Source organism: Gavia stellata, chromosome 9 (assembly GCF_030936135.1).
Source record: "Gavia stellata isolate bGavSte3 chromosome 9, bGavSte3.hap2, whole genome shotgun sequence".
In the NCBI taxonomy this organism is placed as follows: Eukaryota; Metazoa; Chordata; class Aves; order Gaviiformes; family Gaviidae; genus Gavia; species Gavia stellata.
In genome coordinates this window covers 34,383,956-34,405,554 of record NC_082602.1, presented here as the reverse complement: position 1 = coordinate 34,405,554, position 21,599 = coordinate 34,383,956, and the positions used below count along the sequence as shown (strand labels likewise).

Sequence of the window (21,599 nt, the reverse complement as noted above, 5' to 3'; positions counted from 1 at the left end):
ATAAATCTGGAAAGCATTTTATATGCTGTGTTAGGGCTTGACTGAAATCCCATTGAAATCAATGAAAGCTTTCCTAGTGACTTCAGCGGACCGGGCGCTTGGGAAATAAGGAAAAATGGTCTGTTTTAAAAGAAGAAGAATTGTATCCATTTCATAATGTTTATTACCAATAGCAGGAAATAAAACAAAACTTATTATGCATGTCTTTTCCCCACAGGCCTCATATATCATTTAACTGCTACCTGCATACACCCAGCTGTGACAAGGAGTGCCGCAACAGCTGTTCTGGAGTACCTAAAAATTCTGCTTTATAAACACAAATCTCTGAGGAAAAAGAAAATACCCTTATCTGATTGATACAAACATTCATATAAAATTGAAATTACATAAGAGAGAAACATCCAGGAGAAGCAAGTGTCATAGCCTGCTTCTGAAAGCCTAGAAGGAAAAGCTCCCTTGTAGCCTCATTTCTACAAATTTCTGTGTAGAAAATATTTCTGTAATGACTCACACTTTCTGTGGGTACTGTTAGCAAACCTTGATCTTCCTTTTTAATTTGTAGTAAAGCTTGCGGCTGTGACCTGGTTATCAAAAGGGCTGAGCCAAAAATAAAAAAAAAAAAAGGTAAATACTATGAAGATGTAACGAATGCTTCTGATACTTGTCTAGGTAATTAAATATGGAGCCAGGAATCTAAAATGGAAGTGTGACACCTGCATGTTACTTTGTTGGCGAAAGTACTATAGTCTACTGATGAGCTAGCTACAATAAAGATAAGTCTCAAGTCCTCAGGGATTTTATGGAGACGTGAGGATACTCAGGTCTTGTCAGAATTGCATTTGTATGTGGTATTCCCAACTAATATTGAAAATAATTATAGTTGTGGTATTGCAAAAGGTGATTTTGCCAAGACAGTATTTAAAGCCTGAATCAATCTTTCACATGCTGACGAGGAATAAAGGAAACGATGCAGAGAAGTCTCTGAAGTGCATGCAAAAACAAGTGCTGCTTTAATGATGAAGTATTTGATAGTGCCTTTATCAGCATGCAGTCATGTGTTTAAATAGCATGAGCCATAGATGACTGTTGCAGCTTGTCATTTGCCTTATGGGAGGCAAGAAAGAGCTTCTTGTTTGATTTGTAAGATGAGCTAGCCTTTTGCACAAGGCAACAGAGAAGTCTCTGTAGAGAGCTCCATAGTGAAGTATTTCCTAAGCTTTTTTGGACTCCTTCCACAAGGAAGTGCAGTGAGTGTAGTCACAGTGCAAGGAACATTGTGAAAGGGATTAGAAAGGAAACATACCTTTAAAGATGACAGCAAAAAAAACCCCAAAAGACCCCAGCTGGTCAGTAAATTACAGAGATGGTAACAAAAATAGGTGTGTGCAACAAGAGAGTATGAAACGGAAAATACAAAAGCCTAGAACTGAAAAATGGTGGGTTTGTCTTACTTTTCCACTGCTCTTAGATGTTAACATAAGCACTTTTGAAATTAGTAAGACAAAGAAAGATAAAGCTATGCTGATACGGAAAAGTTTCTGATTTCTCCTCAGCTCACAGTGTTTTTAAATACGAGCAAACAATCTGAGACCCACTCCTAGATCAGTGGAGATGAGTGGGAGGGTATGACGGAGTTGCTCTGCAGGTTGAGAACATGAACATGTCTTTCTTGAAGCCGTGAAGATATGCAAACTTCATTTATGTTTCTTTGTGATTACCAGAAAATTGCAACACTTACCTAAACTAAAAATGGTTTGCTGCTGTAGCTTTCCAAGTTTAATATCCATTATAACTGATGCTAATGATATTTGCATGGTATTACACATCCCACTCAGTAAGCGCAAAGATGCAGCAGAAGTCAACAAAAATGTCCTTTCTGTCCTTTTTCCAGCTGTGGTCAAGGTGTAGATAGAAATAGATGAACAGCCAAGACAGACGTGTGACTGTGCTGAATCCACAATCTAAGATCTATGCCTGATGCACGACATCAGCTTTTGGTCTCTGAAATCAGCGGTGACTTGCTGACGTCTACCACGATAGAAAATGGAGAGGACTGTAAACTGAACAAACCATTGATGTCCACAGCGTGATCTTTACATCTAAGAAAAACACTATTAGTTCAAATAATATAAGAAAAAAATGCAATAGGGACAAATTCTTTTCATTGCTTGCCTTTATGAAAGCAACTCAAGACAGGCCCGTTCCAAAGTGCAGTGAAATCAGTGGCATATTCTGCTTTTATAAAATAGGGCAATTTTGCCTCATGCTAAAATAGAAGTAGGTGTTGCTATTTGGAAAATAAACGGCATGCTTTTCACTTTTCATGAGACATTTTGGAAAGAAGGCTAGACACCCCTGCTTTTATCTACGTTTTTCACTTCTCTTGTTTTCCAAGCAAGAGCAAAAACCCACACAGTGGAAACTTATTTTTAATAAAACCCCACTATTCATTTCCATTCTTCCATTGCAGTAGCCAGTGGCAAATGGAAATAAAACCGAAAGTAAGTATACTTGAAAGCAACTGGACAATATTAAAAAACTGTTTTGAGCTGTTACATTGTTCATTGACAAGATAAACGGTTTCATGTATTACTTGTGCAGGCTTTTCCACCATTAACCGGAGAAACACTGTAGAACAGCCACGTTGCGCAGGCGCTTTACAGATCACCACACAAGAGCGGGAAGGGCGGTATGACGTCCACAGCCGTGTTTAAGCGTTTTTCTAAGGGGATTTTGTGGCGGCAGTGCCCCTTTCCCCGCCCGGACCCGGGCCGGCTGCGGAGCGCTCTCCCGCTAGAGGGGGATGCAGCCAAAGGGCCCGAGAGCGAGCGCAGGCCCCGGCCGCTGAGGGGGCAGTCCCGCGGCTCCCTCCTCAGCGAGAAAGGGAAGCCGAAGGCCGGACCTGCTGGAGCCTCCCCCTCTCAAGTTAAAATTAGCCACTTGGGAAGAACCGGGAGAGGAATTCCCCGTCCCCGCTCCGCGCCGCGGCAGGCCGCCCCCCGCCCGCCTGCCCCCTCCCAGCGCCGGCGGCCCCCGGGCCGTCCCACAAGGCACAGCGGGCGGGCCGCCTGCGGGCGGCCCCGCCTTCTTCCGCGCTCCAGCCAATCGCAGCTCCGCCCCGCTGGACCACACTTCCCAGCATGCCCCGGGAGTGGCGCGGGGGGAGGCTCCCGGTCCTCCCGCCGTCTTCCGCCTGCCGCAAAGTGTCGCGCTGTGCGGCCGGAGCCTGGGCTGGCGGCCGCGGGCCGTGCCCGGAGCCGTGCCGCGGCGAGCCCCGCCGAGCGGAGAGCGGCCGCCATGGGCGGCGGGCGGTGATCCTCTGCCCCGCCCCGCCTCGCTCCCCGCCGCGCCGGCAGGCAGGCAGCTGCCATGGAGGAGGAGAGCATGGAGGAGGAGGGCGGCGGCGGCTGCGAGGCCATGATGGACGACCAGAACCACAACAACTGGGGCGCCGGCGGCTACGGGCGGCACCTGCTGGGCCCCGCCGCGGCGCCGCTCGGTGACCGCCTCCTGCGCGGCGCCGCCGCCGGGCCCCCGGCCGGGCCGGAGCTCCCCGCGGTGCCCGAGGCCAACGGCGTGCTGCGGGGCTGCGAGCCGGGGGGCGCCGCGGGCAAGGGGGGAGCCGGAGCCATCGCCGCCGCCATCAACATCAACGCCTCGACCTCCAAGTTCCGTGAGTGACCTCCCTGCCCTCCGCCCCGGGGGCCTCGGGCGCACGGGGGGACTTCACCCGCGGGCGGCTCCGCGGCGCTGTCACCCGCTCCCTCCTCAGCCTGCGCTCCCCCGCCGCTCCCGCTGCCCCCTGCGCGCTTCTCCGGCGGCTATAGGCTCCGCTCTGCCCCACGGCGGGTCCCTTACGTGGGCCTTGGCCCGAGAGGCTTCTCGAAGCGAAATCAAACGGATTAAGGCGCCTTGGAAGGAGAAAATAACCTTTCTTTGCACACACCCCAACTGCTGCTTTCCTGTCACGGCACGGTGACGTGATAGGCCTGGCTGTAGAACTGGGAGAGCCAGTGTAGGCAGGGTTTTCAGCTCGACAGAGGCACTGTCGCTTTTCCTGAAGCTTTTAGCTCGGGTCGTGTTTTCCTAAAGACTTTTTCTTTCCACCTGAAAAACCCAAAGATGATTGCTGATGGCGGATGGCAATGTGTGCAGAGCCCCTGGAAGGGGTGTGCTGCCCTGGAAGGGGTGTATGTCTGCAAAGTCCTGATAAGAACAACTGAAAATGAATTTACCCCCCAAAAAATAGTTTTGAAACATCTTTTGGTTGTAGCTTTTAACAGAAATGGCAATTTTTTCTGTTGGTTTGCTGAGCTGAGGTTGAGGGCAGGGAATATCTTTCTGCTGTTCATTTCAATTCTGCTTTTATTCCCAGAAGTCACACCTCTGGGCAAAATATGCCCTTTTCTCTAATGGCTGTAGGAAAACTTGGATTTGGCTAGTTAAAAGTATTCCTGGAAATGTAAACACGTAACTGCCATGATGAAATTTTGATGGGAAGCGTACTTTTTTTATTTTGTTTTCCCCCTTTCCCCTACCTCACCTGTCCAGCTTCTCAACAGCTCAGCCCCAGAGTGGATCAGAAGCTCGAAGTTCAGGATCCCTGCTTCTCTGGTAGCCTGGGTTTCGTAGCTCTAGGCACATTGCCAAGGCCAGCAGCTTTGAAGTTGAGGCTCCCAGACTCCATGAGCTTTCTGGCTCTTTGCCTGCCTTGCTTGTCAGGGCTCCAGGTACCTTGGGGTGGCTTGTAAGCACTTGAGTCAGTTGAAATGAAATGTCGTTCGGCCTTGCTAAATGAAGCTCTTGAATTCCTAATCCAGAAATTTAGAGTCTTAGTTTTTTTCTTCTGTTTCAGAATGAAAATGGTTTTCAAGCTGGATCTTCACCAAATAGGAAGGTGACTTTCCAGCTAATCTGTAATTTATGTCTGAGGCGGGGGGAAGAAGTGGTTACGCATGATTTTGCTTAGGGTGTGGTTTGAGTTCTTGTTTTCACTTCTCCAACATTGGTATCCCAACACAATATCTGTCTTACTGATGTTAAGTATTGTTTTAAAGAAAATTAAAATTCCTGTAAAATACAAAATTCTCTGAGTTAAGTTCATTAGAACTTTTCTGTACCCTTTGTGTTGTGGATAATTTTGACGGTATGCGTATATGAACAGAACCAGTCCAGTGAAGTAGTATGGACTGAGAAAGTACAGGAGCTGAGTTGGAATCCTGCCTGTTCTAATCCTGGCTCTGGCAGAGAGGATCCCTTAATCTCCTATGTTTAGTTTTCATGTATAGAAAAAGGGAGAAAGGCCACTTTTGATGTCCATGTACAGCAAAAAGGGAGACTGTGCTAGATCTCCTCCTGCCTGCTCTTAGCAATGGTAGAACATGCATAGAGCAGCTGATTGTCAGCCTTAAGCTTGATAGCAAAGTTCTCTGTTTTCTGCTGCATGAAGAGCTTCTTGCAGTTGAATGAGCAAGGACTCATGCCTTGCTTGCTTCATGATGCTGAGGCTTAGTTTTAGACAGGTTATCCTGCAGGTGACCTTCAAAAATGTGGGTGACGTACGGTTTCCAACAACTCTATGATAAATTGGAGCACCTCTGATATTCAGATAGGTCTCTCCCTCCTGATTCTTTCCTCCAAGACAAAAAATCCTATGCCTGTGTTCCAGTACGTAATTACTTGCAGTGTGTTGGTTTCGTTCATGTTCGTAGTTGCAGACTAAAGCTGTCTGGTGGGCCTTTTTTTGTCTAATTCAGCTGGCAGAATAATGGAGGAGGAAGGTTAGATGGAAACCCTTTAAAATCTTTCTAAGGGGCCAAATCCAATTCCCGTTCCTTGAGATTTTGGTGAGTCTGAGAACTAAAATCAGACATAATAATGTATAGTTCATTTAATAGCTTTTCTTCTAGTTAAAGCAACTTAAGATCTTTTTTCCATGTTGTGGTGAACTTACAACTAAATCTTTATTTACAGTTGATCAGCTTCAGTCATAGTTATGGATTTATAAAGCAGTAGTCTTACGAAAAATATTTTTCAAATGCCATAAGGGAGAAAGTAAGAGTAAAAGCATTTAATACTTTAAGCAAAACTCTTCTATACTAGTCATTGCAGTGTATCTGAATTGTGAGGAAAATTAAGAGTTTTCCTTCTTGTTTTTTTTCATCCTTTTCAAGCAAGGATGATTATCAGTGTATTTGATCCCATTTAGGATGGGCAGATGCGGCTGTGAGCATTGGCATATCCATTAAATCTGTTGACTACCCTGTTGCATAATGTAGCTCAGCGCGGTATATGTGCTTTGCTGTGGAGGCAAATTGTCTGATGAAGAAAAAGTTTAACATTACTTTTACTAACCAGTCTTAACGCAGACTGAGAAACACGTAGTAAAAATAGAATAGAATTGAAAGCAACTACGGGGCGGACTCATAAACTTGCTAATATATGCTAGGATGTGTCAGGCAGGGGATATAGCAAAATCTGTTTTGCAAACATGTGCATGACGGCTGAGAAAAAGGAAAGCGTAGAGCCACAGCGATAGCGACAAGTCTGTAGATCAGTCTCAGACATCTGCTTGAAGAGTTTGTACACTTTGACAAAATATTTTAGGATTGTAGGGTGCCTTGCTAATTGAACAGTAAAGCTTCATATATGTCACTTTGTGAGATGAAATAGAGCTTCTGAAAGATGCCTAATTGCTTTCTTTGATTTTTATTGTCGGAATAAATGACAGATAATTGTCAGACCGATGTCTGCTTACTTGACAGTAGGCTGGATTACCTGTTCCGCTCTGTCCCCTCCTTTTTTAGCTATAGTTTTAAAAGAAGGGTGTTTTTTATATGTGAACGTAGTAAGTGTTTTGAGTAGCTTTTCAGGTTCAGTTGTCTCATCTAAATAACAAAACCAACAGTATGAATGATGTTCTTTTTTAAATTATTATTCGATTCTTCACGTCCTATGTCTATTACTGTTCCAGCATCTTTTTTGAGCTATGTGTGTTTAAGTTTTTCTTACCGATTTCATGGGGGATGTATACCTACTCTTGGACTCTTTGCTTTTGTTTTTTAAAAATGTTAGTGTTTTTTGCCATTCTTCTGATTGAAGTTGATATCAAAGAATTTGGTAGCTTGGAGCAGGCTATGTTTCAATTATGTCTATGATACTGAAATATCTAGGTTATGATATGAAGCTCATGCATATTCTTGTTCACTTAAATGGTTTCACTGCTGTATTTGACTTAAAAGTTCAAAAGAAACACTGTTTCTGTATATGGAAAAGCAGCAGTTTCTTCTCAAGCTTTACTTGTGAAGTCTTTTATAATTCGCTGGAAAATAACTGGCTTCCTTTCCATTTGATCAGATTGGTTTCTCTCCCAGCCCCACCTCAAGTTGCTGTAGTTGGATAAAATCATGCATTCTAGCATGCTTTGTTACAAAATGTCTGTGTCACTTCCCAGAAACTTAATAAATCTCAATGAAATGAAAGTCATCTTTTAGTATCACCCTTTCCTTGCCATTTGGAAATGGAGGCTGTTGGACAAATCCTCTTAAATCTTGAATACCTAATGTAGGGATAAACGTTTAAGAATGACATCCTAAAAAGATAGGAGAGTAAAAAAAATAAAAGAACTTTCTAAAAGGGCAATCTGTCTTTTCTTTCTAAGGATTTGTGTGATTCCTTTCCTTACTGGTCTGGAGGTTGTTCTTGCAGAGTTTGTAATTGGAGGGTGCTGCTTTAAGTCATCCTTAGGCTTTTTTTTTTGTGTGTGTGTGCATGCATTGCCAGAAAAAAATGACCTTACTAACTTGTGACAGTTACTGAGATTTTGAAGGAATTTGTTTTCTGGATTAGGAGAATAAAAACAGTGATTGTTCAGTGTGTAGTCTTTGGACTCTTAACTGTATAAATATTATTGTTGGCTTAGTTTCAGAACTGAAGTGTGGAAATCAAATGAAATAATGCTTTTAAGAGTCTTTTGAATAAAAATGAAGCTTTTCTAGAATCTTACTTTGAACTCATCAGTGTTTCCTATGCAAGTCTCATGGGGCTGTTCATAAAAGCGTTTTCTCCTTTACCTGTGTGACACTTCTAATGGGCAGGCCTTCCTCTCTGCTAATTCTTTCTTTTTCCATATTATAAAAAAAAAAAATTGACATCTCAATAGCCTGTTAAAAGTTATTTTGCAGTGTTCTTAATTCTTACTTGACTACTTTCTTTCAAATGACTAGAGCTCATTTAATCTGTTAAACCAGATGTGGGTGTGATTATACATTGAAATCTTAAACCAAGACTTGATCTAATATTTATGCTGACTTCAGTTTAATGTTTTCTGTGGAACAGAGTGCTTCTGTGGAGACCCACCTTTTTTTTGGGTAACAAAATGAAATACAAATGCTCAAATTTTGCTGCTGAGTGTAAGCATGAATAGTAAAGCTACTACGTGGAAGCTAGTCCTGAGAAGATCTGCCCGGAGCCTGGGCTCTCTCTGCAAGGGACGAGAACTCAAGCCAGTCATTGTGAAATAGATGAATAAGGGGTGAATTTACTGTCAGGCAGGTGCTGTGCTGTTCCTGACTGTACGGATGCTTTTACATCGTGGAGCTGACTTGCTGGACTTGTTAATTTACGTCCTGATAGTTATGTACCTGGACCCGTATCCTTTATCAACATGTTAGCAAATGGTGTCGTACTTTCAGATTGCAGGCTGGAGTGTTGGCGTCCTGGTCCTGCAGCACTTGGTAGTGGTGACCTGTTCACTGCTCAGACACTTACTAGGTTAACTGGATCTGTTTCTGTAACAGGTATGAAGCAAGAGCGAACCAATGGCTAGTTGGGGCTAGGAGTACTGCACTAACATTCTTCACTAAGCAAGGTTTCTGGCTGAAATACCCTAAAAAGACACACAACAGGAATCTGTAATACCTGCTCTTACAGATAGCATTCAAACACTTTCTTGTCTCACCGCTCTCTTTCTTCCATGTTCTCTTTATACTCTTCTTTTTCTCATGATACTGTTGACTATTTTGCCTGTATTTCCCTAGAATTGTTCTTCATAGTGCTGCTAAAAGTGACCTACCCAGCTCCTTTCAATCCCTTGTGAAAATAACGTTTCAGAAATCTTGCTCCTCAAACCCAGCAGTGAATTTACATTTACACATGTGTTTAAAATGCAGCTCTATTCAAAATATTTCTTTTCAGTGCGGTGTCTAAGCTGGATTGTTTGGTGTGGGAACTACCTTTATTCTCTGTTCCATATAACCCAGACCCACACGTGGAGTTCAAATGAAGAAATTAATTTAGATTTCCTGGACTGGATAGTTTTGATATGAAGTATACCCTGTGCTGTTACTTAGGGCTTTGTTTTGAGTGGGTGCTGTGAAGCTATGGTGGTGTGACAAGCCAGTGAGGTAGTCCTGTGAGTAATCTCTGAAGGGAGTATGCTAACCCTTCTACTGTGGCTGTTATTGGAACTGAACCAGGTTAGTTCAGAAATCCTCCCTGAAAAGAGAGAGATTAAAACTCTTCTGTGTCTGTGAAGGCACGCTGAGTGGCTTGCGCAAGAGGGTGCAGTTGGGAAGCTCAGGAGGAAAATCAGGGAGTGATGAGGAACTCTAATTTAAATGCCTCCTATTCTTCCCTGTGTTGATCCTTATCTGGAAAAGGAGTATTATTGTGCCTGCTAGAGGGGGAACTGTAATACAGATCCAAAAACGTTGCCCTGGAGCCTAACTGCAGTTGAAGGCAGAGGGAGTTGCATCAGCTCTTAGGCCAATGAAGCTGCTGGTCCCACCTGAGAATTATAAAATTAATACATCTGCTGGGAAGGAGTATTCCAAAAACTACCAGTCTTGGCCAAAGCTTGTTCTCCTGCATGTGAGGACCCAGTATTAATTGTTGATTCTGGACTCCCACAAAGTTGTGTAATTTATTAATCTGAACTAACTATTGAACTACTCTTTTTTTTTTTTTTAATTAGTAGTATTATATTCTCATGCTAGAACTCCCAGAAGTTTGTTTTTCTCTGCTACTTGGGGCCCTAAGAAATATCCAAGCACTGATTTGACAGGTTTCCTGATTTAATTTTATTTTCTGTAAATAAAAAGGTACAAATTCAAGTCTGGGCTTTAGTTTTAGATGAGGTTATTGTAGTGGAAGTGAATTGTTCCCAATTTTTTTGGCCAGCTTATTGGTGTGATCTGAAATTGCAGAGCATTCACCTGCTTCTAATCTTTAGCTAAAGTTACTAAATGTAGTTTTTGTCTTTTTCTTGTAGTAATGAATGTTATAACAATTGAAGACTATAAGAGCACATATTGGCCAAAGTTGGACAGTGCCATAGATCAGCTTTTAACTCAGAGTCCTGGTGACTACATCCCTATCTCCTATGAACAAATATACAGGTAAGGAAATCTTTTAAGTGCTACATTACTTTTTTTTTTTCTTTAAGGTTAAATGTTTGTTTTATCTTGCAGCCTATGCATATGTCATATTTTGTATGTATGAGGAGGAAAGTGGGCAGGTTATGTGAAGTACAATATCGTTTAAATGGTTGGAATGAGTGAAAAATAGATACATATCTTGACATCCCATGTTAACAGGAATAAATGCTAAAGAATTACAATACATAAGTGCTGAAAACATTAACATTAAAGTAGGCTCCACCGCAGTTGCTTAGTGTAAATATATTAAGAAATGTATTAAAGTCTCAACATCCCTTTTCTCAAAGGGGAAGAAGAGACTGGCATGGTAGGCGTTTGACTTAATGTTTCAAAAGGCTTCTTTGTCATGTCTAATAGGAACCAATTTGGTGCAGTAGAGGTGCAGAAGAAAATAGAAGCAACTGATGCCAAGGTTCATCCATATAAACTGTCATTTTGCATCAGATAGATTTGGTCTGATTTCCCCCTTGCCCAGCCATCCCGCTGCATGTGCAGTTGGAGGCTGTCTGAAGGAGTGACACAAGGTTCAGTCCTTTATATCTCCATTGTTGTCTGGAGCACATTTGATTTGTACCTGGCCTGGAGCTGCAGTTTACTTTGCTTTAAAAGGGATCTAGTCACACACCAGAACTGCCCTGCAGACTAAGCTAGTGCGCAGTAGTGGGGATGGTAGGGGATTGGCTTCAAAACCACACTAGTGCTCCAAATCAAAATGCTAAATGTTTTAGAAACCTGGCAGTTTCTTAAGAGATTGACTAAAATGGAGATTTTTTTTGTTCTGTAGGTGACAGGTATCCAGGCTGTTGGTAAATAGGATGGAAACTGTGTAGCTGCTGCTGCACTTACTGGCCAAGATGCTGTTAAAACTACTGGCCCTTGCCAGCACCACAACTAGTAGCACGGCTGTCTTGTTTTTCTTTACCATAGCATGGCACTCTACGAAGTAACACTGGCAGCTCAGTCACTGACGGCTGTTTTTAGAGGCTTTCAGCTCTGTTGTCTCCTGCCCACTTGCTCTTAGCCCCTTTGTCTCTCCAGTTTAAAACTTTGGATTAGGGAACCAGATCTAAGAATGGCAGGTGTTTAGTCTTCCCTCTTAAGTCCGGTTAAAAACTTTATTAAATTTCCTCTTTCTTCTCCAAACTTTTGGAACTGCTGTTATCAGTACTCAGACATCAGCATGTGTATCAATAATAACTGAGATGGTAGATTTGAATTGTGAGACATTTTGCAGCTTTAGTGTAAGTAATCAAAATCCTTTTCCTAGCTTGAAATCCCCAATGTGCAAACAGCTGTCAGTAAGAGTTAAGCCAACATCTCCCCATAGTCAGCTCTGATAAAGAGTAGGCGTGCAAAATTAATGCTTTAATACCTAGAGTAGATCTGTACCTAGTTATGGTTTTCAGATAACTTCAGTTTATATTTGCCATCTTTTTACTGCTCAAAAATTTTATTTATCAAAGGAATAATGGGTTTTAAGTTTCTCATAGATAACCCTTATACATCAGGATGACACTTGATGCAGTATTGTAATGATGCGCAGATGTGTGTTGCATGTATTTTTACCAAAACAAAATATTGTCTGTAGTTTAGTGTTACTCATAAAGCTAGTGTGTCAGTTTTATAAGTTTTCTTTTAAAAATTATGTCTGTGGATGTAATTACTCTGACACAGCCTCTTCCAGCCAGGAGCTTTGGGGTTTTTTTATTTTATTTTATTTTAGAGGGTGTCCCTTTTCTTGACTTTTAATCTAGACAACATAGAAGAAAAACTGCTTTTTTGTTGAATTTAATGATGATGCTGGCTTGGAGTATTACAGAAAGTCTGTAGCAGACTTGATGTTTAGATCCTCTCTGCTTCCCTAGGCTAGTTCTTTAGTCTGAAAACGGGGTGTTTTTTGAAGTGGTTCAAACAGCTACATCTCTTTTATATTTTTTTTACAGTGAAACTGAGCTGAAAATACAGTGGTCTTTTTGATCGTCTTTGTGCTGACTAAAGGAATCAAGGTTTCCATAATGCAAACTCAAAATATATTATTAGATACCCAAACTACTGTATTTGACATGATCAGTGATAACTGTAGGTGCCTACTCCACAGCAGTGAAAGCTAGGAGATAACTTCAAAGGTGTGTATGCAGATACTTACTACGGATCAGTTTACCTGTAAGGTATCAAAGTGTGAATAGTGACTGTTTTCATCTTAGAGTCCAAAGTCTGCCTGTGCATAGTCACTTCCTATTAAAAGGGTTAAATATGTTGACAGAGAGATGTGAAGGAGAGAGGTGAGGAGAATGTGGACAGCTAAGTTGTACTTCTGGCAACCGTTACAGCTGCCTCCCACGTACAATGCAATTAGATCGCTGTTCTTCAAGACAGCTTACAGAGGTCAGATCTTCATCCCTCTCAATAAATGCTTACCTTCTAATGTCCTGCTTGGGTCTTCCTCTTCCTAAGGTGTTTGGTTATGCTAAAGGATTAACAAGCTGCTGACTTCTTTTGGGTAATAGCAGGGCAAGGATGATTCACAGAATCAGCCCACAATCAGGAACTGAAAACAGGATCTGAAAATGGGGAAGGAACCTCTAAATAGAACTGTTCAAATAAAATGTAAACACACTCTGCATGTACATATGAAGATTGGTGTTTGACTACAGAATGTGCTGCAGAAATAGATACAGCAGTATTGCATGTAACCCGAAGCAGACCTGTACTTTAAAGCTCAGTGTAGTTACATCGTTGCAAATGAAGTGGTCAACTTGTGGAAGTGGCTATACACTGGTTAGTTATGGAGCAAACAAACATATGGCCATTTGCCCTTTTTACTTAGCTGGCTGGTTTGTAAGAGATTGCAAAAATCAGTCTGGCTTTTCTTATCAGTGTTTCTCTCTTTGATCTAAATTAAATTGATATTTTTGCTGTTACTGCATCATACCAAAATATCTTTTGCACTTGCTTGTTCCAAAATAGGATCTGCTATTGGTAGACTTCATGTGAAAGAAACAGAATGACTTTGACTGTTATTTAAATAATATCAAACTACAGATACTCAATTATTTTTAAAAATAATAGTAGGAGATGTGTGGGGTGTCTTTTGGTTTTTAAGAAATAGCATGGTTTGCCAAATGAGCAGGCTTTGCATAGGGATGAACGCTGTATTTTTGGGGCTTTTGAAGTTGTCAAAGAGAATAAATACAAACTTCTAAAAGTTACTGATAATTCACTTGTGAAACCTTCCTCCAGAAGACTTTGAGGGTGGCATTTACTGAATAAGAGCACTGTCTTGGCCCCTGAAGGCTTGAATTGGTGCCTAACCTCTCACTTGCATTAGAAAATTCCAATAGCCCATAGTCTGTGGTTGTTTTAATCCCATGTTTGCAGTTTGTTTGTCATTGTACCACCTTCTCAGTAGAGAATTGGAATGTCGTAATTCCCCTACAGAGTCACAGTGTTGCTGTACCATAGCTTTAGGCTTTCGGTGCTATTAAAAACCTGCAGAATTCAAGTCTGGGGTCTGTGCCTTGCTAGTTTGTTTGCACATGTCCTAAGGAGCAGTCTCTGGCTTAAATTGCTTGCTGTCACAGGACTCCGTACAGAGGGATGGGGAGAGAAGGGAGCAGAACAGAGGTATGGGGAGGAGATTTGGCTTGCCCAAGATACCAGGTGAAGTCTTCCTTGTGCCTCTTGATTTTTGGCAGCTAGCTTTCAAAATGCTGACTTCAAGAGAAGTAAAAGCTGCTTGGTACAGATAATTCTGGTGTTAGTCCTGGTGATGATAGCTACCTTAACGTAACTACTTGCTGAAAGTAATATATGTATTTGTTTTACAACTGTGGTAAATACGTTTTCAATACATAGCCTTATTTTGCAGATATGTTATATTGCAGTATGAGAGCAATAAAATGTTCATAAAAATCAGAGGTAACACTGAAGACCAGAGTTAATACAGCTAAGCCATGGAATGTAGAATTAAAGTTTTGTTGCTCTTTCTCTATATCTTTGTTTATTATGAAAAAGTAGGGTTTTCTTAGCATTTAAGTAACAAAGGATGGAGTAACATGCTTGGGTCTGTAATTTAGAACTTACTGCTGTTTCTTTTTAAAATGCCAGCACAGTTTTGGTGCAGCTTCTATGACCGCTTGTCAGTGTTGCCCTTCTTTTAAAAAGGGTTTTGCCCTAGAATATGCACATAATCATTAAACCTGCTTATTTTAATGGAGACTTCATTCACATAGGAGAGACAAAAGCCAGAATTAGGAGTGTGCTGTTGACAGAATTATCCTGGCTGTTCTGAAGTGCACTGTTAAGAGAACTCATAAGTTAAAGTGAGGTCGGGGAGGGGGAATGGGTCGGACACACTGGGGCCTCCAGGGGAGGCTTAAGGGTCTGCTGGAGCTCATTCCAAGCTTAGGGCTGTTTGTAAAAGTTCAGCTGTCGTTCAATTAACTCTATTATCCTCTAGATTGAGACTTGAACAAAATATTTTGAAGTCTGTTACCCTTCATTGCAAACTGTTGTAAGTTCATTGTTTGTTCCTATATTTGTTTCTGCAGTTGTGTGTATAAGTGTGTATGCCAGCAGCATTCGGAACAGATGTATAGTGACCTAATAAAAAAGATAACTAACCACTTAGAGAGAGTCTCAAAGGAGCTGCAGGTAAGAAGCTGCACAATCTAATTCTGTCTTTCCTGGGATCTGTGATTATATCAGAGCAGCATGTAGATGGCCCATGGAGGGGATTGCCATTAAGACTGATATACACTAGTTTACTAAATTGTGGACTGCTTCATTTGCTAATTGGCTGTCAGACAGAATACCAAGTACTAGATTCAATTGTATAGCACTGATTAGCCTTAGAGATCTGAACCATGTGGAGAGCAGTGGCTAAACTTGAATATGTAATATAGAATCAAAGATTAGAGACCGGGAAAATCTATGGTATAATCTAGGATGTAAATGCTTCAAACATGATCTGAGCACATGATGTGGATGTCTGCCACTGCTGTGTTAATCTGTATAAATGGTTTACGATCCTTGTGCATCACAAGCGGCACAAAAGGGAAGATCTAAAGGAAAAAATGAAGTCAATTAAATATGAATTGTGACGTATAAATTAGGAAGTATTGCATCTGAAAGTTTTGTGCTACGGTTTATTCTGCATTTTTCTTGCCTATCTCTAGATGTCAGTGGTTTACAGCAGTCCTAATACAGTTTATATATCCCTATCCTTCTCTGCATCTTATTTGTGCATCCATGTTTGTTTTCATGTGTGTTCCTTGCTGAAAATTCCTTTTAGGCTAGAATCTCCAGGCATGTTCTTGAAATTGTCATTGCTGTAGCAGCAACACTGTTTTACTTCCCTACAGTTTTTGTGACTTCCGTAACTGATGTTTGAGTTCTGTACTGTATTGTAGTGCATCAAATAGAGATGCCAAATACAAAGGAGCCCTAAACTACAGCAGCTCCTTCAGTGCTTCTAACAGTTGATAACTAATTTCTGTCAGTCAAAAGCAGTTTTACTACTTTTAACTGCATCAGGTACTTCTGCCTAAGCATGCATTCCCATCGAAATAGATAGCACTGTGATCGCTCTGATGTCCTTCTCGTTTCACTCTTTTCCTCTTGTTGCTTTCCTTATAAAGAAAAATAACCACCTGCTTTTAATGGGCATGGTCTTTGGGGCAATCTTTGACTACAAAATACCTAGGTCGTCTTGAGCTATGTTCTTTGCTTCTTTTCTCTTTTACGATTTATTTATTCCTCGTGGAATGACAGCCTCACTGTTCTGTAAAAAATGGTTCAAGTAGATGGACATAGTATTTAAAATAAAGCCTTCCCTTGGTTCTGCTGAGCTTGTGCAGCCTGTACATTTTTCTTCTGCTTGTGAGAATTACGAATCATTGCAGCTGTACAGGTTTGGCCAGTTCGTCTGATACATCCCATGGTAGTGTACAGCATTACTTTGCTTTGAATTTGGGAATACCCTAAATTCTTTGCTCTGTGGTAGTCCTTGATTGTTTCCCCTAACGTTCCAAAACTGACTGAGAGCGCTGCTTTTCAAGTTTGCTTTAGCACATATGTGCATTAAATGCTTCTGCCTAAAAACAAGGCTGCTTTGTGAACATCAGCTGTTGAAAGAATAATTGAGACAACTGTTTAATGCAATCTTTGTCTTGCAAAAGTTTCCTTACGTAGGTTAGACACACCTTGTGGCAGGTGGCAAGAGGACTGTAATATAACATGATACCATCTTTGTATTACGTGAGTTTTGTCTGACACGAACATGACTTTGGTTTTAGATGGTAAATCCATCTTCTTGAGCTGCTTGAAGTAATACTCACGTGCCTTAGAAAATTGTTCTGTAAAGAAACTTTTAACTGTGGGTTGTAAAATTTACTCTCAAGAAATTGCTTTACTACAATATATTTTATTATCCTGACGCTTCTTTGATCGTAATACATTTTGGTGACACTCAGTTACTTGTGTTTTATGTTGAAAATGCGGTGCTAGATCTTCATCCTAGCAACAACAACGAATTACTTTATAAATGTTGGTCACTTGGAAGTTTCTGGTTCACACAGGCAAACAATAAAAAAACCCTTATATATGCGAATCCTTTTAATGCACAATATGTGCTGTTTTGCTTTCTCTGACATAAACTCATCCCACCTGCCAACAATATTTAATCTAATTGCAGAGTTCTCTTTAATTGGCAAGGTGTGACTTGATGCAAGATAATTTTTATATTTTTTTTTTTACATGCAGAGATGCAAATGTAGCCCAATATAATCAGGAATGTTTGTGTGAGAAAGCAGTTAATCATGAAAACTGAAATGGCAGGCAAATGCAATATCTTATTCTGGACAAGCTGAGCAACTTCTCTGCGTAGAAGTGCAACAGTTTAATGGCAAGTGGATTGCAGAATATCTGCATGTAACCAACATGACAGAGCAAGCTGTTTCCTACAAGAACCATTCATCAGCAGCAAAAGCAGTAAAACTGTCAGATACCAAATAGTAAAAGTAGGAGCACCTCAGGGGACCGGTCAGACTTGCTCTTGCATGGTTCTAGCCTTATTGGAGTTTGTCTTCTTTCTGCGTGGCATTCACTGGAGAAATTCCCTATCTGATTTTTTTTTCCCCTGTGTGCTTAGCCCTCAGCTTGCCTCTCCAGCTGGCTGAAGTCAGCAGAGTGGGGGGCACTCGGGTGTCCTGAGCTGGGTGTCTCGGATGCTGCTGCCAGGTCCCCATGGTCACACAGGGGCGTGCATGCACTACCTGGTCATCCCCTGCGTGACTTCTGCTCTTCCAGACTGCAAGACGCCTTGTGTGGTGTTGGTGTTTGTCACCATGTGCACTCCTGAAGGTCTGCTTCACAGGTTTTCACCTAAAAAAAGAATAGTTTTCAGTGGTGGCAGAGGCATTATGAAAATGTGGATGGGCTGGTGTGTATTCTCTGCCTGTTAGATATCGGGTGAAAAGCAGTGAACGTTGCCTGCTGAGTAGTAGTACATTTAGATGAGATGAATTGCTTGTCATCAGACCATCACCTCTTGATATGGGGCCTCCTATATCCCAAGACATTTCTAGCTCCCTCCTTACTGTGGTGTAAATAAACGATCCTCTCTTCAGGCTGTTTCAGTTACGGAAAGACTCTGAGCAAGGATTGCCTGCCTTTCTTGCAATCGATGTCTGACTAGTTTCTCTGCAATAGTAAGACTGAGTTTTGCCATGTGGAGCTTCCAGTAATTGAGAATTAGATTTCCCTAATTCTGGAGTTGATCAGAATTTGTTGTCTTGAGGTCCGTGAAGCCCGTAGTATAGAGATGATTTTTCCAAGATGCTTTATTTGGAAACATTTTATTGGTGATGGACATAGCCCATCATGTTGTGGTTTAAAATAATGATAGCTGTTTTTGTGGGTAAGTGCCGAGTCATTCAGATGTGTGAGGTAGAGTGGATACACAGGCATATGCTTTCAAATTAAATACATCTCTTTTTAAAATGAATAAAACTATATTTGCATTAGGCAGTAGTTTTTCTGGCTTACCTTATTCTTATGCACTCTGATAAAGTCATTTAAAGTCAAGTATTCTGCCCATTACGTATATCTCTTCAGCAAAAGACACTGGAAAGTACTTCAAGCACTGACAACCAAAATGCACTGAGGCATTGAGCTGGCCCATGGTAAAAGTAGCTTTTTTGTGCAAGTGCAGTGAAATATTTTCATCGTAGTTAGAATCATCTCAGTAATTCCTTTAGGAAATGACTGAGAGCTGAAAGCAGTTCTTGGTCATGTTGCACCCTCTTTTTATTTAGAGAAAAGAGAAAAGGGGATCTATTGGGTTTTTTGTGTGTGTGTGTTGTTTTATTTTTTGTCTTGACCAGAAACAGTTGAATTCACTAACTGTATGTAATTTTTACACTCATTGAAGTTAATAAGTGAAAATCAGTCTGTCTCTGAGTAAATAAACTCTGGTTTGCTTGCATTGTTTCTATTTTAAATCAGACAGAAGTGGTAGAGCTAAACCACCAGAAATTGTTGCTTAAATTCCATCTGTCTAAAAGCATTGAATTAAATTTGGAGCCAATTGCTGGTAGCATACTTAGGCTCTTGAACACTCCAGAGGCCCTGGGGTCTTTCTCCTCTATTATGTCTTGATATGTATGGGGGGTGTGTGTGTGTGTTAAGAACAATGTATTTTTTTATAATGAACATGACTGAACTGAGCAGTCACTGGTGTTGGTAGATAACTTGCATGGTTGCTGTGTGGCCCCCACGACCTGCAGATTTAGGGTCTTCGCTGTGCGATGTCAGAAAGCTTTCCTGCCTCATATTAATCCTTAAAACGTCTCAGCCTTCTGTCTTGTCAGCTCTCCAACCAGTCAGTGCAGTGTATGAAAATACCTTATCACCTTGGAAGAATATGCACTGGAGTCAGGTTACTGTAAAAGCCATTCTGCTATTTTGAGGACTGCCAAATCTCTGGGAACTGAGTGGCTTGTATCACGTCACTGTTGGTTGCCATCTGTTCTTAAAAATATGTCAGCAATATCTGTTGTGGACAATCTGTTCCTTCCTTGCCTTTTCCTTTCTTCTTTTCTGTCTCACGTTTACCTTCCACTTGTCCCCTGTGATTATGTGGAGTTTTGCCATCCAGTGGTGAGGAGCCTGTCATTTCCTGCCCCAGCTCTTTCCGAAACATTAATCAGATAAATACAGATGCCTTACTCCAGACTTCAGATTAGGTTCTGAACATCCTTATTTGTCTTTTAGAAACAGTTGTGTAACCCAGTATTCCTCCTGATCACAGGGGTAAAAGCATGAAGCCAAAGTGGCTTGTCACGTTTTCCTTGTGAGCTTTGCATATACTCAGGGTGGTATAAAAATGCATCCAAGTAGTGCTTTGAGGGACTGGTAAAACTGAACTTCTGACTGCGGGCAGAATTATGTACTGGGTACCGCCACATAGCAGTTCCTGATATATATACTTCAAGGTAATTTTACTCCAGATTGTTTTGTTCATATATTTTGTTTTCCTTCCAAGGTACACTGATGATTACATTACCTTTATATACTGCTATGTTGTAATTGAACAGTTATGCCAGTCTGTAAAATAGAACTTTCAACATCATCATCTGTGGCTGGTTTTTGTGTAAACTTAGTAAATCAGATTGCTAATGAAGTTGTGATTAGACTTTAGTAATGTACTTATGGGAGGTCAGGTTATATACTCCATCCACTGAAGAAGCCCATTCTTATTATGCTGTTTGCATGGGCGTTGTCTAAATAGTGAGCCTTCTTCATATTCATGTCTCATCTCTTGTAGCATAGAAATAACACTAACATCAGCTCTCGTTTATTTGAAATTAGTTGATTCCCTGAAATAATTTCCATAGGTGCAGTAGTTTCTCAAACGCTTGTGTAGAAAACAAATCAGCCTCGTCTATGTTCTGCCTATAGAAAAGATCAGAAATAGAGGTGGAAAATGGAAATTGAGAACTTGCATTTCCCAACTCTTTTCTTACTAAATATGTTAAATCACTAGCATTTCATAAAGTCCATTTGGGTCAACGGCATGATCTGTTAATATCAACAGTCCGTTTTTTTTAAAGAGGAGACTCAGACTGGCCATTTATCTGGTCCATAATATTTAAAAGGAAAAAGAAGAAAAACCCAAACATTCAGTGCCATAAGTATTTATCCATCAGTTTTGCTGGGGGAACATTGCTTAATTGTGTGTGAAACAAGCCTTTACTGCTGTGAATCACACTGAATTGAATCAGCTCAAATGAATGATCAGTATTAGAACTCAGGAAGTGTTAGAAATGTGTGCATCTTCATGTGTGGATGTGAAAAAGATGGCTTTTGACTTGAGGTAGAGGTAGGGGTCACCATATTGCCAGAATTGCCATTAAAAGTGACATTGTCATCAGCAAGCTAATCTGAGAAAAGCATCCTTGCCTGCAGCTTTTTGAAAAGGCTTGTATGCCTGCAGTCATTTTCAGTTCCTTGCCATGCTACGCTGGGTGCTGCAGACCCTGATATAATTACAGAAATATGTAAGTAAATACAGCACAAATGAATCTGTATTTACTAGATGGAAAAGGTTCTGAAGATTTCTTACTATTAAATGGAGTTTTGATGGTCCTTAGATACAATGTCTTTTTGTTTTACAGACATGTAGAATGGACATGGAAACATGGCCTACATCTGTTACCCTGCTCTAAGACAATTATACGAGAGTATGTCACGATGCTTTGAACCGTTTTGAGTGCAGACTTGAATTGGAAGACACAGTCAGTCTTTGAATGAATTGTACTTTGGCTTGATGTCTGTTTTTTGTAAAAAGTTTTAATAGTACCCTTGTCTAGTGAGGGAGACCTGGGCATCACATAAATTGTCTGCAAGGCAAAGTAAACAAATTACATTTTCTTGAGAAAGAACAAAAACTGGTTTAAAAGATTCAGACCACTTACATGAATAGCAGGTTAATTTGTGTAGTCACAGCCATTTTCCCTTTTCACTTTGCAGGCGTGGGAGAGATGCTGCAGCATGTATGCTGGCATTTTGGCAGTGAGCATGTTCCCAGGAAAATGGAACTGCCCATTCAACATAGGAATGTAGGCTCTGCTGAATATATTGCTGATTGTGCCAGACGACTAT

General features: G+C 41.1%; 1 protein-coding gene across 1 annotated transcript in view; it reads left to right on the top strand.

Moving 5' to 3' along the window:
- The first annotated feature begins 3,369 nt into the window (after nucleotides 1–3,369).
- Nucleotides 3,370–21,599, top strand: part of CACUL1 (CDK2 associated cullin domain 1) — a 51,308-nt gene continuing 33,078 nt past the window's right edge. Inside the window, exons 1-3 of the mRNA XM_059821154.1 lie at nucleotides 3,370–3,673; nucleotides 10,271–10,397; nucleotides 14,987–15,089. Of these exons, the coding sequence (XP_059677137.1) occupies nucleotides 3,370–3,673; nucleotides 10,271–10,397; nucleotides 14,987–15,089 (534 nt within the window). The remainder of the gene's footprint in view (nucleotides 3,674–10,270; nucleotides 10,398–14,986; nucleotides 15,090–21,599) is intronic.